The 17,946-nt window shown below is 44.7% G+C and overlaps 1 protein-coding gene across 10 annotated transcripts in view; it reads left to right on the forward strand.

The window, feature by feature from the left end:
* The window catches only part of LOC130385356 (NACHT, LRR and PYD domains-containing protein 12-like), a 167,379-nt gene extending 155,380 nt beyond the window's left edge, over positions 1-11,999 (forward strand). For 9 of the 10 annotated variants that reach the window (XM_056593827.1, XM_056593830.1, XM_056593837.1 and 6 more), the window contains 4 exons: positions 1,166-1,339; positions 10,610-10,783; positions 10,957-11,003; positions 11,365-11,999. In XM_056593827.1, the coding sequence (XP_056449802.1) occupies positions 1,166-1,339; positions 10,610-10,783; positions 10,957-11,003; positions 11,365-11,918 (949 nt within the window). In that variant the 3' untranslated portion in view covers positions 11,919-11,999. The remainder of the gene's footprint in view (positions 1-1,165; positions 1,340-10,609; positions 10,784-10,956; positions 11,004-11,364) is intronic. The other variant, XM_056593831.1, reaches the window with a different exon arrangement.
* The last annotated feature ends 5,947 nt before the right edge of the window (positions 12,000-17,946 follow it).

A 17,946-nucleotide genomic window follows, 5' to 3' on the forward strand; every position in this document is an offset into this window, starting at 1 on the left:
TCCGTGCTCTTTACTTATCGGTCAAAATCCCCCTCTCTTTTAGAATTGTTTTGATACCCGCATATCTCCGACGTTTAGCTGCCACTTCTGCTGTGTAGCCCTGATCAAAACTCACTAGGTGTCCCTCAACTTCCAGCATCGATCTCCAGGCCGTCTTGAGGACGTTCTCTTTAACCTCAAACCTGAAAAAGTTTACTATAATCGCTCTTGAGGGCTTGTTTGGTTGTGGTTTTGGTGTTAATGCTCTGTGTGCCCTTTGAATATCCAATTCAATATCCTCAGACATTCCCAGCTCCTCGTGAATTAATTCATCCACGTATTCAGCAACTGAGTCTCCCTCAACCCCTTCCTTCAGCCCCCAGATTTGAATATTGCTTCTCCTTGACCTCCCTTCCAAGTCGGTTAATTTCTCTTGTAGCCTACTTTGTTGTTCGAGTGAAGTAGTGAGAATGTTCTGTACCTCGGTAGTCCACTCCTCAACTGTACGTTCTTCTAGGATCTCAATTTCTTTCTTTTGTGCCCGCATGTCAACGTCCACGGACACGAATTTTCTATTAATTTTCTCTCAGAGGCTATCCATCCCTTAGTTCATCTCCTCCACTTGCTTGCCAATTTTGTCCAATTTGGCGTCGATTCTGTGCTGGGCTATATCCATTATAGCCTGTATCTTGTCCAAACCAGCCTGTAAGCTAGCCTGTAGCTCAGACATCCAGCTAGGTAGGTCGACATTGCTAGCATCCTCTGCGCTAGCCCATAGTACCTGTTCGCCTTCTACCTCATTGTGCATATTTCCCTAATGTTTCTCCAGCTTCTTCTTTTTCTATTTTCCATTTCCACTTTGAAAAGTACTCATGAACTATATTATTCAAAGTTCGAGTTTGTAGCTTTAGGTTTTTTTTGTTCCGTTTTTTTGCTCAATTAGCCGGGAGCACCTCTTGTTTGCTACCTATCGTCTGTTTGGCATACCGGAAGTCAGAACTGGCTCTTTTTAGGGACATTTCAGGAGTTATTTTAAGTCTTTAGTTATCTGACCTCTAAGCAAGTCATATTTTAAAGATCTACTGTATTGCTTATTAGTTAAACTGATAAAACATGTCTCATGACAAATTTCAAATAAAAAATGTATCACAGTTCCTAACATGTTGTGTTTATTGTTTGTATGAAGGCTGAATGGCTGTCATCTGTCAGAGAGATGCTGTGAAGCTCTGGCCTCAGTTCTTAGCTCCAACTCCTCTAGTCTGAGAGAGCTGGACATGAGTACCAATGATCTGCAGGATTCAGGAGTGAAGCTGCTCTCTGCTGGACTTGGGAGTCCACACTGCACACTGGAAACTCTCAGGTCAGTTTTACTCAATGGTCAAACAATTACATCACAAAGTTCCACATCAGAGGACAGTTACTGTATATAACTCAGCTTATAACACAGTACCTGTGATGACCACATCCATGACTTTGGTACCATGGCAGATATCCACCTACATCTTGTTGTGTAGGTGGATATTCTAATACATCCATTTGCCTGCAACCTTTATAATATAATATATTATAATATAATATAATAATATTGCCCCCCTACTGTCCCCTGTGTACGGGACGTGAAGGTTTAGAGCAGGGTGAAGTACAGGGGGTCTTGGGAGGGTCTTACCCCTAGCTGGACACCTCAGACCCTCTGAAAGCCTCAACCGGAGGGTCTCTGGAAAGATATAAAAAAAAAGATTGTCGCACAAAAAGTGTCTTAAAGCTTACAACATCGAGAACTAATTTTCTTAATTTATAATTCTTTATTCACAAATATTTATAGGATACAGAATAACATTGCTATATTGTGTACCCAATGAAGAGACAAATTCTGAACTAATAAATAAGGAAATCCAAGGTCTAATACTTGTTAATTGAAAGTAAAGTCCAGGGGTCTCATTTATAAAACTGTGCGTGGGATCGTTACTAAAAGTGTACGTACGCCCAAAAGCCAAGTTTTGCGTGCGCCAAAAAATATTCTGATTTATAAAACCCTGCGTACGCACACCGTACGCAATCTTTTCTTTATAAATCACAGAGTGTCTACAAGTGTGCGCAGCTGAATCAGCTTCACGTTCCGCCCTGTACACGCCCCTTTTTAACCATAAATGGTCAATGCAAATGACCTCATGAATGCGATCTGCATATAAAACAGACTCAGATGCAAGTATTATGTCTTGTCGGAAACAATGGCAGAAGTACTGAGAAATGCAAAAAAAGCGAAATTTCACGGAGGTTGAAGTGGAGATACTTGTGGGTGAGAAGGAGGCCCGAAAAGTAGTTTTGTTCGGCGGTCACGGGATTGGGATCGCCAACAACAAAAAGCAGAGTGAGAGGCAACATGTTGCTGCAGCAGTGAACTCTGTCAGTAGCACGGAGCGCACAGTCCCAGAATTAAAAAAGAAGTGGTCTGACATAAAGTTACATATTTTTATGTAGCCTACCAATAAATCGTTATGGTCCCTAAAGACCCTCTCCCTCCGAATCCTTCCATTTGCATGGTCCGCCAGGAGTTCCATATGGTGCAGCATTACCACGGCGCTCACCTCTGTATTTATAGGGTTACGGTAATAAGACTGACCGAGAAGACCTTGGATAATCAGTTTGTAATCACCCACGTAAAATTTTCTTGAACATAACCCCTTTTTAATACCTGATTGTGTGTGGCTTAGTTTTCCACACTTAATTTAATTGACATTTGATTATGTGTTTACAGTGTCACCTAAAAATATTACGTTATTGACACATGTTGGACAGATGCTTTATTCCATGCTGTCGCGCCGTCAGTGGACAGTATGGAGTAACGGGATTAAATATAGAGAATTTTTTTCTATTCTAAGGAGATGTTTCTGGAGTTATAACTGAGAAATAACGCAGTTGACTTAAATTATTCTGATTACATAGATTTAACGCATAATACGGGTTGAAATTAAATTTTTGAAGGGCGATGATAAAACATAATCGTTCTTCTCGCTCTACAATTCTTCGGCCTGACTTCTGTTCACCACAACACCATCTGTGTCGCCAATTCTCCTTTTCCTCCAAACTGTGCGTACGCATGGGTCAGAGTTTGCTTAGGGCTGCACACATTTTCCCGTCAAGTTGTTTTTTTATAGATTACAACCTTGGCGTGGAAAGTCACGTACGCCAATTTCAGCCCCGTTTTGTGCGTACGCAACGGTTATAAATGAGACCCCTGCTGTATTTCAACAGCTGTAAGATGTGGTGTAGTGGTGCCGGGAGAAGTGGGGATACTCTAAATGTCTTAAAGCGCCCTGTGTTATAAGCAGTGACATTAAGGCCCCGTTTACACTAAGGGAAAACGCAGATATTTTCACGCGGTTTGGCCTCTCATTTACACGAAAACGCAGTTTTGGCCCCAGAAAACGATCATTTCTAAAAACTCCGGCCAAGGTGGAGATTTCTGAAAACGCTGGTTATGTGTTGTCGTGTCAACGGGGAGAAACAGGGTTTTAGGTTGTGAAGCGTCACATTATGCGCCAGGAAATGCTTAACGTCATATGAGCGCCCTATGTTTACAGTTTGTTTGGCTATCATGGATGCTGTTAAGGTGGAACAAATTTTTACGTTTGTGCAAACTCTTTTAGCCTCTTTGCATTTGCAAATGCAACTAATATACTATATCGAGGAGCAGAGGCAAAGGAGTGCTCGGAGGTCAGCACTTTTACTGCAGCTTTCTCTTCCAAGACGTTTGCACATTGCCTGCCAACGTCGCCGCCGCCGATTTTGGATCCGACCTGGACGCACTGCGGTCTGGTGGGAAAACTTTGAGGAAGAAGTCGTCCTCCCGGAGGAATGGCATGAGAACTTCCGAATGTCGCGGTCATCTTTACTGTCGCTTTCGGAGTTACTGCGTCCCTTCATAGAAGGTCAGACTACTGTCATGCGGACGCCGGTCAGTGTAGAGAAAAAAGTTGCCCTCACCCTATACTATTTAGCTGAGGAGGGTAGACTACGTAAGACAGCAAACGCATTTGGTCTATCTAGATCGGCCGTTTCAGTAATAATCAGAAAGGTGTGTAGAGCGATAACTGTCCACTTGGGTCCTAAATATATAACACTGCCGAAAACAGAAGCTGCTGTCCAGCAACTTGTGCAGGGATTTGAAGAAGCTCATGGCCTCCCTCAGTGCCTAGGTGCTGTGGATGGGACGCATGTAGAGATAAAGCAACCACCAGCCAATTCCACTGATTACATAAATAGGAAAGGGAGGTTTACCTTAAACATTCAAGCCACCTGCGATCACAAATATGCCTTCATGGACGTGGTAGTGAAATGGCCTGGGAGCGTGCACGACGCCCGTATTTTTGCAAACTCCACACTTAACGCGTTCTTCAAAGATGGAAGCATCCCTACCTGTCCAAGGCAAATCGTTGAAGATGAAAAGGCCATACCAGTTTACATACTAGGCGACCCTGCATATCCACTGCTCCCATATCTTATGAAAGAATATGTCAACGGGGGAAGCACTGTCCAGGAGCATTACTTTGGACTATCTTTGTGCCAAGCAAGGATGGTCATAGAATGTGCGTTTGGGAGACTAAAAGCCCGGTTCGGAGCCCTGAGAAGGGCCATGGACATTAATCTGGCTGATCTTCCCTTTGTAATTTATGCATGTTTCGAGCTGCACAATTACTGTGAGGCTTCCAAGGACAAGGTAGACGACAACAGTGTTGCTGAGGCAATTCAACACCACAGGGAAAACCAGCCAGACACACAACCAGCTGCCAGAGGAGACTGCATGAGGGGAAGAGGGTCAGGAGAATCCTCACTCAATTCCTGGATCCATAAAATGGACAATCTTCTCTCCATTGTGTGTGCATGTTCGTTGGGTTTGTGATATATCACAGTATGACAGGTTAAAGTTGTCATTGTCATAGTTTACAATATTTATTTTATTTACTATGTTCATCACAGACCTAAAAACTGTGTGCTCCTTACATACCAGTACTTAAGCAGTATGTTTTGGCTACATTTCAAGGTGTTAAGCATTTAAACATGTTAAAGCAAAAATGTTTAGTTTTCTGTTCTTTACATTGTACATGTTTACAAGTCACTTGGCTGTAATGTATTGACATTGCCAAGTGTAAATATTAGTTTTTTGGTAGAATGCCATTATCCAAATACAGAATGAGAAATTCCAAATGGTCCTGTGTGAATGCTTTCTATAATAGGTTGATCTGGTTTGACAAATATTGAATAATCACAGACACACGTATTCATTTTTTACATAATTTTACTTCTGAAGAGACACTTGACAGACACAATCAAATTGCCTGTGTCATTAATCCAGAAAATCAGGCGAGCATAGTAGTGCAAATAAGTGGCATCTGTAGTGCAAATTGGCAAATAAATAAATAATTCAAGTAAACTTAGGAATTCACAAAAGTAGTGCAAATAAGTGGCATCTGTTGTGCAAATTGGCAAATAAATAAATAATTCAAGTAAACTTAGGAATTAACAAAAGTAGTGCAAATAAGTGGCATCTGTAGTGCAAATTGGCAAATAAATAAATAATTCAAATAAACTTAAGAGGAATTCACAAAAGCAGTGCAAATAAGCTGCCTGTGCAGGCAAAAGTCACTTTCAAGTAAAAAAAACACTTCAAGAGCCCTTAACTCAAGTCTACCTATATATATTAACCATTTTAAAACTCTTGGTACTCACTCAGGGTAACATTTCAAACTAAAAATCCAAGTCCCCAAAATACAATAACGATTGGCAAAAAAAAAAATATTTAAACTTTTTATATTAGTATCCCTAATCTTCGTTAAGGGCTTGGGTATATGAAAACTGACCATGCATGCCCTCAACAGGTGTGTGTGTTAAATCAGTAAGGTTGACGGTGCTGAGTGGCACTGCATTGGGTGGTCTATTGTCAGCCGACGAGTTGGATGGGAATGAGTGCTGAATTTGTGCTGAATTTGGGAAATAGGAGTGTGTGTGTAGTGGTGGCGTGTGTGCATATACTGGTCCATAAGGACCTCTTCCCTCAAATGGGATTCTGTAATGTGGCGGTGGCGGTGTCTGCACAACTTGCCGCAGGACAGCAAACCCATCTGCAATTGATGATGTTAGCCTATCAAGGGTATTTGTTATTTTGGAGAAATTCTCAGATGCCTTCTTTTCCGAGTTCTCAATAATTTCCACAAGTTTCTTCTTGATATTTTTGTCATCCTCAACGGCATTCAGCCACTGGGCCTCTGCAGGCAGCCTCCTCTTTAAGCGTTCATGCCGGTGTCCCTTCAGTTTAGCCTTTACAGAGTAGACCAAAGAAAATGTATTAAAACATTCTCATTTGCAGAAGTAAACCGATCCAAAAATAATCACATTTGATATTCCTCATCCTCATCCTCCTCCTCATCGTCATCCGCTTATCCGGGGTCAGGTCGCGGGGGGAGCAGCTCAAGCAGGGGGCCCCAGACTTCCCTTTCCCGGGCCACATTGACCAGCTCTGACGGGGGGATCCCGAGGCGTTCCCAGGCCAGTGTTGAGATATAATCTCTCCACCTAGTCCTGAGTCTTCCCCGAGGTCTCCTCCCCACTGGACGTGCCTGAAACACCTCCCAAGGAAGGCGCCCAGTGGGCATCCTTACCAGATGCCCGAACCACCTCAGCTGACTCCTTTCTAAGTAAAGGAGCAGCGGCTCTAATCCGAGTTCCTCACGGATGGCTGAGCTTCTCACCCTATCCCTAAGGGAGACGCCAGCCACCCTTCTGAGAAAACTCATCTCGGTCGCTTGTACCCGCACTTGATATTACCATGATGAATGATGGCCTATATTTCCCTCAGCATAATTAAACACAACGTCACGATTCATTGCCGTACTGTTGTAGCACATGAGGACGACTGATGTGACTTCTCTTCATCTACTTTTTCATTTTTGCCTTTTACCACTACCACTTTCTATGTGTATGTTTACACACTAAGTGACACACTATTGTGACGAAGACATTTCCTTCAGGTTGAAATTTTCTGATGAAGTATTTCATATTTCACATATACATGCACACAATTCATTGAAACAAAGCCAACAATACATACCTGAAGCAGGTCTCTCCTCTGCTTCACTGTGGGGGTGATGGCCACACTGCCATCAACATCATCAACCTCTGCGTCCTCGACTTCCACCAAGGACAAAGCAGATGTGGCGGGGGAAGGAGGGACGGAATCCTCCAGTTCGTTTGTCTCGATGCCGGAGGCGATGGTCGTAGTGGCGGGGGAACCACCCCAAACCTGCTCGCACAGTTCAAAGTACAGGAGCACCACTCTTCCGTGGCCGCTCCTGCGTCCAGTGTCCACAGAATGTCTATATTTCCCTCTTATTGCCTTAATATTTGTTGTCAGATGGGCTCGCGTTATCTCCTCCTGCACATGAGAAAACTCCTTGTTTGACTCGGACGGGTATAGCTCCAAAAAATGCGCCAACATGTCGACGTATTTGGACTGGCAAGATTCCCAGTCCAAATTGTCTTGGGCTTTACTTGCCTTGTAGTCTAAAGCGACCTTAAGGAGTAACTCCACTTCGCTGTCTGTCCACACGAATGAACCTCGCGCCATATTGTTTGGAATGAACAGGAAGACGGTCGTGTTATTTGTTGTTGTTGATTCTGAGGATTCTGATTGGCTTGCATGGCTTTATCCTTCTCCCTACATTGCCCCCCATAGGTTTGGCATAGTTATAATGGCGCTCAACGGCGTATTTATGCGTTTTGATGTAAACGACAACTTTTTTGAAAACGATGTTGTGTGCACGATGTTATTTTTGAAAACGGAGGGGAAATATTTGTTTCTAAAAATACCCTGCTACGTATAAACGTGGCCTAAGGGTGCACTCACACTAGGCCATCTGGCCGTGGCCGTGGTCGTTTTCACTCCTAACCGTGCTCAAATCTGCCAGTGTGAGTGTGGCCAGTCTGGCCAGGCCAGGCCAATTTGGCCACTTGGGAGAGGTGTGCTGCTACGGTACGGGCCGCCACGGTACAGATGCTAATGAGCCGACACGCGCACACGCATGGCTACGCAACCTGAGCTGGATGACGTATAGTCCATGCGACGACCATGGACATAATAAAGGCGACAATCCTTCTTTCCCATTAAACGGTAAACATGGTGTCAAGCGGTTCAACTGTTGGTTCACGTTTGTCCCATAGAGTAGTCGAATGTCTATCATTTTGGCAGACAATGCTATTCAGGCACAGTTGGAGAAGACCCACATGAATTCCGATGTATTTGGGAGAATCCGCGAATCAATGACTTTATTATAGTCCATGCAGCGGATGCTTGGTGATGACGTGTTACAACGTGAAGACGTATGTACAAGAGCCTACCGTGGCCAGGCCACAGTTTCGACGGCCAACGGCCACGGCCTAGTGTGACTGCAGGCCAGAGAACAATGGGGCGAGTTGAGCACGGTTAGGTGTGAAAACGGCCAACGGCCACGGCCAGATGGCCTAGTGTGAGTGCACCTTTAGACTACTCTTGCATGTTTAGTGCACCCATAAATAGGCCAGTAATGTTATCACGTTGTCACTTAACTTCTGCTGCTTGGCCAGGATTGACTTTGCATCAGTCCTGGCCCACAGACCATAGGGTGATACCACTACATCATCATGCATTTTGAGTGAACTATTGCTGGTTCCTTAGTCCATCTACACATGGAAATTGGACAACTACTCTCACCGTGTAAGTAGTCTATCGGCCAGTCGTTTATTTAGTAAACTGTCTCTTGTACAGATGATGATGGCCAGAGTGCTGCCATTAGAAAATTAACATTATTTGTCAAAGGGGGTTTGCAAATATTACTGCAAGGTATTGTATGTTACTTATCTTAAATGTATTTAAAGTTTCACATGAATACATTTTAAATTCTAATAGATTAAGATCTACGTAGATGATTTCCCGGAAATGTGAACAAGTGAATCGCAAACGTTGTCCCGAGTGTTTAGCGCTCTGCACAGCCACCCCAGTCAGCAGGGATTACGTCGAAATGCATGTACGTCATTATTTGAAACTTTGGTATGGTTATACATGACTATTAATCATTATAACTACGTTTATAGGTCATAAAAGTCGAAAAAGCATAATAGGTCCCCTTTAAGTCCAGCTGTATTTCAACAGCTGTAAGCAATGGTGGTTCTGGGAGAAGTGGGGATACTCTAAGTGTCTTAAAGCGCCCTTTGTTATAAACAGTGGCATTAGGGATACTCTTGCATCTTTAGTGCACCCATAAATGGGCCAGTAATGTTGGCACATTGTAACTTAACTTCTGCTGCTTGGCCAGTATTGACTTTGCATCAGTCCTGGCCCACAGACTATAGGGTGAGACCACTACATCATTATGCATTCTGAGTGAACTATTGCTGATTCCTTAGTCCATCCACACATGGAAATAGGACAACTACTCTCACCGTGTAAGTAGTCTATCGGCCAGTCGTTTATTTAGTAAACAGATGGCCAGAGTGCTACCATTAGAATATTAAAGGTTGGGTACGGGATTTGCGAAACGCCAGCAGATTTAGAAAATACACAACTCAAATGGTCCTACCCCCTCTCCCCTCTCTCTTCAACGCTGACTCTGACTCCACCCATTCCAAGTACCTGGACGCGCAATCATGCACGAGCGCGAACACAGATGCGCGAGAGCGAGCCAGGCTAGCGTAGGTTTTCGTTAAACAACATGGCAACATTAAAAAAAAAACATGGGGATGGTGGCGTCTTGTCTGCCATGGAAATTGTCTTCTACTGCTAGGTCCAAATGTGGATTAACTAGTTCCAGTAGCTACCGCAGGATAACAACAAACAGGAGCTTGCTCTAGGTCACGAGCTCTGGGTCACGAGTACTGCACGAGGGGGTCGCACGCGGGGGAGGGGGAGTGCAGTACGACCGTTTGATTGACGTACTTACTGTCCAATGCAACTCGGTGGCTCTGGAAATCATTAGCTGGAGTTTTTTGAGCCCTGCCCGTTCCACAGATGATTGAATTTTCATGTCAGTACTTCTAACTCAGTGGCTGTAATGGGTTATGATAAGGATTTCATTTGCAAAAATGGCCAAAAAAGCGAATTCCATACCCAACCTTTAACATAGCAGCGGAATAGAGACTAGGGCTTGGGGCGCTACAATACTGATATATTATGTGGCCGTTGAATACCTGCTTGTTTCAGGGAAGACCTTATTCCACGGGTGGCGCTGTGGCAAATGGTCCCAAACCAAATGTGGTGTGGTTTAGAAAACCTAACGTATTATGTGTGAGAAGCTTTCTCTTGGCCATATTCAACCGCTGGCCAGAAGGAGCTCCATACATCCACACACACCTCGCAGTCGGGGTCCCTTCACTGGACCAGGAAGTGCTTCATAAAAGGACCTTCTACGTCACCAAGGCACCGCCACTTGTCTAGGATGTTCACAAACTGGTTGGCAGACTGGAAAAACACAGGACTTTACACGTGTGTGTGTTTGTGTGTTTGTGTGTGTGTGTGTGTGTGTGTGTGTGTGTGTGTGTGTGTGTGTGTGTGTGTGTGTGTGTGTGTGTGTGTGTGTGTGTGTGTGTGTGTGTGTGTGTGTAGCTTATCTGGCTGCCTTGTCACACAGGAAGGCTGTGCTTCTCTGGCCTCAGTGCTGAGCTCCAACCCCTCCCATCTGAGAGAGCTGGACCTGAGCTACAATCACCCAGGAGACTCTGGAGCTGCGCTGCTCTCTGCTGGACTGGAGGATCCACGCTGGAGACTGGACACTCTCAGGTATGGAGAGGACAGCTCACCACTCAGGGACAAAGTCTCCTACAAGGATTCATGCTGCTAGATGAAGTGGTTTGAAGAGGCAGCTGTAACTCATGTAGTGTAGAACGTTATGAGACGGCCGATGATGAAGGTGAACGTTTCAACATGCTGCTCTCACTTTGTTTCCCCCCCAGTGTGGAGCACGGTGGAGCGTGGAGGCTGAAACCAGCTCTTAAGAAGTGTAAGTGTCTGTTTGATTCATCACATCACACACTCACTATTGAGATGGACAGTCCATTCACACAGCAGGAAGTGAGATGAGATCCTACTGGGAATGAAGATGATGGCTGACATCATGCATCTTACGTATATTAATACTGTCGACCATCACATTAAACCTGCTGGTATAAAACCCTGCAGGTATTACATTGATATATTATGTATTGGATAGTTAGTAGTATTGTGATTATTAACAGGCATAATCATGATAATCATCATGAAGCTAACATCTGGGTTCGGACTGTAGTATTTTAGGTATAATAACAATAATTAGACGGGGAGGGGGTAGATGATAAGAAAACACTAACATGGTTCTCCCTCAGATGCCTGTGACCTCACACTGGACCCCAACACGGCCAACGGACTCCTCTCTCTGTCTGAGGACAACAGGAAGGTGACGCTGGTTGGAGAGGACCAGTGGTATCCGGATCACCCAGAGAGATTTGACTCCCAGCCCCAGGTGTTGGGTAGAGAGGCTCTGACTGGCCGCTGTTACTGGGAGGTAGAGAGGAAAGGACAGGTTGATATAGGAGTGACATACAGAGGAATCACAAGGAGAGGAGATGGTGAGGAAAGCGGGCTTGGAAGGAACAACCTGTCCTGGAGGCTTTATTGTCGTGATGATCGTTACTCTGCCTGGTACAACGGTAGAGTAACAGTCATCCCTCTCCCCCCCGCTGGCTCCACCAGAGTAGGAGTGTATCTGGACCGGCCTGCTGGCTCTCTGTCCTTCTACAGAGTGTCCCCAGGTGGAGGAGGGTCCTCAGACACACTGACACACCTCCACACCTTCTGGTCCTCCTTCACCCAGGAGGACCTCCTCCCTGGGGTCGGGGTATGGTGGGAGGGTGACTCAGTGTCTCTGTGTCGGTTGTAGACACACACACACACACACACACACACACACACACACACACACACACACACACACACACACACACACACACACACACACACACACACACACACACAAGTAAGCAAGTAACACATGTAAGTTATAGTCTATCGCTCTCTCTCTCTCTCTCTCTGTCTCTCTGTCTCTCTGTCTCTGTCTCTCTCTCTCTCTCTCTCTCTCTCTCTCTCTCTCTCTCTCTGTTGAGGGGGCTGAGGAGGGAGTGAGGGTGAGGGGGGTGAGGGTGAGGGGGGGTGAGGGAGGGGGTTGAGGGTGCGCATACATTACACACACATGCGCCCACACACACACACACACACACACACACACACACACACACACACACACATACACACACACACACACACACACACACACACACACACACACACACACACACACACACACACACGCACACACACATGAGGGGGCGGATGGGGGGGGGGGGGTGAGGGTGAGGGAGGGGGGGGGTGAGCATACGTTACACACACATGCGCCCGCACACACACATCATCTCACACACAGTGAGACCAATTACCAATTACCAATTGGTCTCACTCACTGCTCTCCTGTTCAGACTCAACTGGCAAAGCCCTTGACTCATGTGTGAGGGCATAGAGAGGCCTAAGGTGAGCTCTGCTGTGTTGTAGAGGAGCTGCTCTGGCCTGATCAGGATCGGAGGGGGGGTACAGACTGATGTACATGTGTGGGATGGCTCAGTGGGCTGGGTGGGTCTATGTTGTCTCAGATAGTCCAGATGGCACTGCCATTGGTCCTTTCCGTTATCATGCTCTATGTGGTCATCAAGTTATCTCCCTGTGTGTTTCACCGGATGACCGCCCCCCAACCGACCCCCCCGGGGACTGCCCCGATCTTGTTGCCCCCCTCAGGGTAGCTGTGTTAGAGAGCCCCCCCCCGTCGTAAGGTCTGGTGCCCCAAACTTCCCCCCGTTTCTAAGGCTAAGCCTTCCTCTGGGCCCTTTAGTGTTGTTCAGACTAACAGAACCACTTTACTGCTGGGGACAGTGAGAGCTGTCAGAGGAAGGTGGAGCTTCACTGCCCAGCAGAGGGCGGTGTCTGGACACTCCATTTCCTTTATTTTACCATTTCAATCTGTTTTGGTTTAATCTTGAGTAACCTAATGAGTGTTTTATTTTTTAATTAGCCTTCACCTGGTTTACTTGTGGATGATGAGAATACTTTTTTGTGTTTGCTATTAACTTTTGTGCTTCATTTTGTTGATTTATATAATTGTTAATTGTTTACCAGTAGCTAAACTGAATTCTCATTTAAATGGTGATCTTTAAACTACGTTTAATATGATCAAGAGGGAGGAATGTAGAATGTTGGTGTATTTTAGTGTCTCTCTGTGTTCACATCTCTTAGTCTAGGAACAGGCCAGTGCCTCTCCTACTGTACGAGGTGTTATTTCCAACATTCTGTCATTTGTGATGTCCCAACAAGGACGAACCAACCCTGTCGTCTGGGACATAGCCAGGGCCATATACCTTATCAAGGGAGACTGTTATTTTGTTATTCACGCTTTCTTTCCTATAATACTGGCCTCAACCCTTTGGTTCGTGAGAAGAGGGATGGACAGCCAAGGAGCACGTCTGGAGACTGCTCCTCACCTCCTACACTGAGTCTATCCCACCTAAGTCTGTACCTGTGCTGTATTACATCCTCCAATAAACCTTCTATTCAACCCTCTGATACAACCTGGCAAGTTGCTTTGATTTCCACCTCAAGAATTACTACTACGAGGGGGAAATACACAAAGCAGAGTCTTACAAACAGTTTAGAAATAAGCTGATAAGTTACCTTTTGTACTTATGCAATGATTTCATCATTAAATCCCCTGAAAGAACATTTTCTTATTGTAGTGTTTTTCATTTTACTTATCAGTGCAATTACTGTCCTGTGAGTTTTGCCAAAATAGGTAACATTGGTGTATTTTCAGAACTCCAACAATGTTGCAGTATCAACTATAGGTGTACAGTACGACTCTCGGGATTGTGAGTTTAGCCCATTGGAGGTCATTGGATAGACAAATATGCATTGTATCCTATCGAGATACAATTTTGTCAATGCAATATTTATGTGATATATTCAGAGTATTGCATTAGAATATGGCAACAATATTTATACTGTATGTACCACCTAATTGCAACTTAAAAAATGGAAGCTTTTTTCTAAACAATTGCATACACTTGAATATGTAACATGGCCTCATTAAGTCCAAACATAGATAACAGTATTTTGATGGAAGTGTTTTAAATGTATCACACAAGTGTTTAATTGATGCTCTCTAAGAGATATTCATATGATCGTTGTGTTTCTCGTTTTGGTGGAAAAAAATCAGTTTTGAGAAGAGAGAACATGGTTTTGAGTGCAGTGTTTCGTTTCGAAAGAGATTTGTGGAGTTTTGACAAAATGGTAAACTCGTTTCAGATTTGTCCTTAGTGTTTTGAGAAATTGAGCTATAGTTTCAGAAAACGTGTTTAGACAATTGAGAATAACAGTAATAAAAGCTTCCTGCTTGTTCAGAACACCGCTGATAGACTCCTAGGGCCCTATTTTAACGGTTTGAAACGCAAAATAAATATTCAAATTGTTTTGATTTTATGTCACGTGATCAAACGGACGGGTGAGAGTCGTGAGACTCAATCCAAACCTGTTGAAAGCAAAGTAAAGTGCAGCAGAAATGTCTCGTTGCAGTTTTAAAGGCTACATACCAGGCTAGGTTTGTGGTGTTGTGTCGCCATCTAGAGGTCCAATCTGTCCAATCCAGCGTTACCTATTAAATCTGTGGAGAGATTTCAATTGATACTGAACCTTGAAATAGTGTGCCTAGATTCAACAGGGATTGACCTTTGACCTCTGGGCCTAGATTCGTCTGGGAATAGCTTTTGACCTCTGGGTCTAGATTCCTCAGGGAGTGACCTTTGACCCCTAGGACCTCTGGGTCTAGATTCATCAGGGAGTGACCTTTGAGTACTAGGACCTCAGCGCGTTTACAATCTCCGATGAGACAGATGCATGACCACATGAATTTCAAACTTCAAATGGCTCAGTTTATGGCCAAATAAAATGGCCTAATTCACACATGGAATAGTGTTTTCTTCTACAACTTCCGAAATACTGAGTCGTCATGTAAATTGCGGCAAAGAAACCTAACACATGCGGTTCTTTGGCCGTAGCTGTGGGTCTATTTAATGACATGCGTTAATACATTAACACACATCGTTTCTTACCAGTATACATTATCGTTATCGACTTGTGTTCCTAATATGCATGTGTCCCCCCGTTAATGTACATTGCCATGGACCGTATTATGCGTTACGTGTTTAGTTTCCGTGTGTTTAAACAGATGGATGCACCCTTGCATTCTTTTTAACACTCACTCGCAGAAAAACAATGTTTTCTCATCAGGAAATACTCATCAATCCTAAAAGTTATGGGCTTGTACATGATGTCGGTGTCACGAAAATATGTGTTTGCTGTACGGTGTTTGCAGATGCATTGATTTAAATACTAAATACTTTAAAAACGTATTACCTCTGTATCAGCTGTTCTTTCCCAAAGAATTTAACCAACATTATCATTTACCCTAAAACGAGATTTTGCTTTGAAAGCCTGGGATATAGCCTACTTTGCACGAGTTTATCGTTGTTATTATTATTATTTTCACCCATGGCATAGCCTACTACAGTGTTCATTCAAACAGCCCCTAAGGAAAACATGCTGCAGTTCCGACCTGCCATGGTACGTCCAAATAGCAACACCAACTGCGCTATCCGCTAGTGCACTTAGACACGGTATTTGTCGATCAGTTGCGCAACTGCTTTATCGATCTGTAAGATAGCACCATGTATCATTTGCGCCGGAACACGCCTCTGCTCTTCGCCGACACGCCTCTCAGGGCGCAAGTTTAGTGGCGCAGGTTTTCTGCGGGGGAAGATCGTCTCACCCAGGAGGACCCCCTCCCTGGGTTCTGGGTATGGGGGGACCCCTCAGCCTCAGTGTCTCTGTATCGATTATAGTCTCTCCCTCTGTCTCTGTCTGTCTGTCTGTCTGTCTGTCTGTCTGTCTGTCTGTCTGTCTGTCTGTCTTTGTCTCTCTGTCTCTTGTCTCTCTCTCTCTCACCCTCTCTCTCTCCCTCCCCTCCCGCTGAGTCGGAGGATACATACGCATATATTAACACACACATGCCCACACATTCAAACACAAACACACACATGCTATATAAATAGGCATATGTACACACACATATACATATTAAGACACGCAAACACACGAATAAACACACGCTCGCACGCACACACACACACACACACCCTGTGTGGACCAAGAACCTGACCCTACCCAGGACCAGATACAGGGGGGTTAGATAGTCTTCATCTGGGGGGAGGTACCAGGACCAGATACAGGGGGGTTAGATAGTCTTCATCTGGTGGGAGGTACCAGGACCAGATACAGGGGGGTTAGATAGTCTTCATCTGGGGGGAGGTACCAGGACCAGATACAGGGGGGTTAGATAGTCTTCATCTGGGGGGAGGTACCAGGACCAGATACAGGGGGGTTAGATAGTCTTCATCTGGGGGGAGGTACCAGGACCAGATACAGGGGGGGTAGATAGTCTTCATCTGGGGGGATACCAGGACCAGATACAGGGGGGTTAGATAGTCTTCATCTGGGGGTCGGGGCCCCCTTGTGGGCCCCCGTACTGTTCCAGTACTGTGAGCACTGCACAGCGTCACTGCACTGTGTGGTAGTGTTGTGTACTGCACAGCGCCACTGCACTGTGTGGTAGTGTTGAGTACTGCAAAACGCCACTGCACTGTGTAGTCACGTGTTGTATACTGCACAGCACCACTGCATTGTGTAGTCCTGTGTTGTGTACTGCACAGCGCCACTGCACTGTGTGGTAGTGTTGAGTACTGCACAGCATCACTGCACTGTGTGGTAGTGTTGTGTACTGCACAGCACCACTGCACTGTTTAGTCCAGTGTTGTGTACTGCACAGTGCCACTGCATTGTGTAGTCCAGTGTTGTGTACGGCACAGTGCCACTGCATTGTGTAGTCCAGTGTTGTGTACTGAACAACTACACTGCACTGTGTAGTCCAGGGTTGTGTACTGCACAGCCTCACACTGCATTGTGTAGTCCAGTGTTGTGTACTACACAGCGTCACACTGCATTGTGTAGTCCAGTGTTGTGTACTACACAGCGTCACACTCAGGGGCGGATGGTGTATAGGGACGATTTGGGCGACACACTACCAACTGGGAGAAATATGATTTTTTTATTTTTTTTATTCTATCACAAAAGTAGTTTTCAGTGTTCTAGACCTATTATCTGTCATTGTTGAAAACAGAATGTCAGATTAAAGTCGCGTTTCAAATGGTCCCGCCCCTATGGGCGAATTCATCGATGTGGAAAATCGCCCAAGCCTTCTCCGTTGAGTCTAATGTTAAAACTTTTTTTTTCAGAAATTGAACCTTCAATGCATTTTCAATGGGGATTTGGGACTCGCCCTAACCTGCTTGCATCATACGTAACTGAGCAAAGAGCGCGAAGGGATATCTTCAATCAAGTCACTTGCTGATTTCAACATGGCTGCAAACGTGGCAAATTCCGTTTCGTCTCTCAAAGAAGTTCCTTTTAGTCGACGATCCAATTCAGAAAAATTGGAAATGAAATATATTGTATATAGTTCTCTGCAAACCTATGGTGGCATCATGCCTTCAGTGTGTATATTGTATATAGTTCTCTGCAAACCTATGGTGGCATCATGCCTTCAGTTTGCATATTGTATATAGTTCTCAGAGAACCTATGGTGGCTTCATGCCTTCAGTGTGTATATTGTATGTAGTTTTATGCAAACCTATGGTGGCATCATGCCTTCAGTGTGTATATTGTATATAGTTCTCTGCAAACCTATTGTGGCATCATGCCTTCAGTGTGTCTTGAACAACCACACATAAAAGGTGGCAGATATTATATTGATATTT

Source organism: Gadus chalcogrammus, chromosome 7 (assembly GCF_026213295.1).
Source record: "Gadus chalcogrammus isolate NIFS_2021 chromosome 7, NIFS_Gcha_1.0, whole genome shotgun sequence".
Classification (NCBI taxonomy): Eukaryota; Metazoa; Chordata; class Actinopteri; order Gadiformes; family Gadidae; genus Gadus; species Gadus chalcogrammus.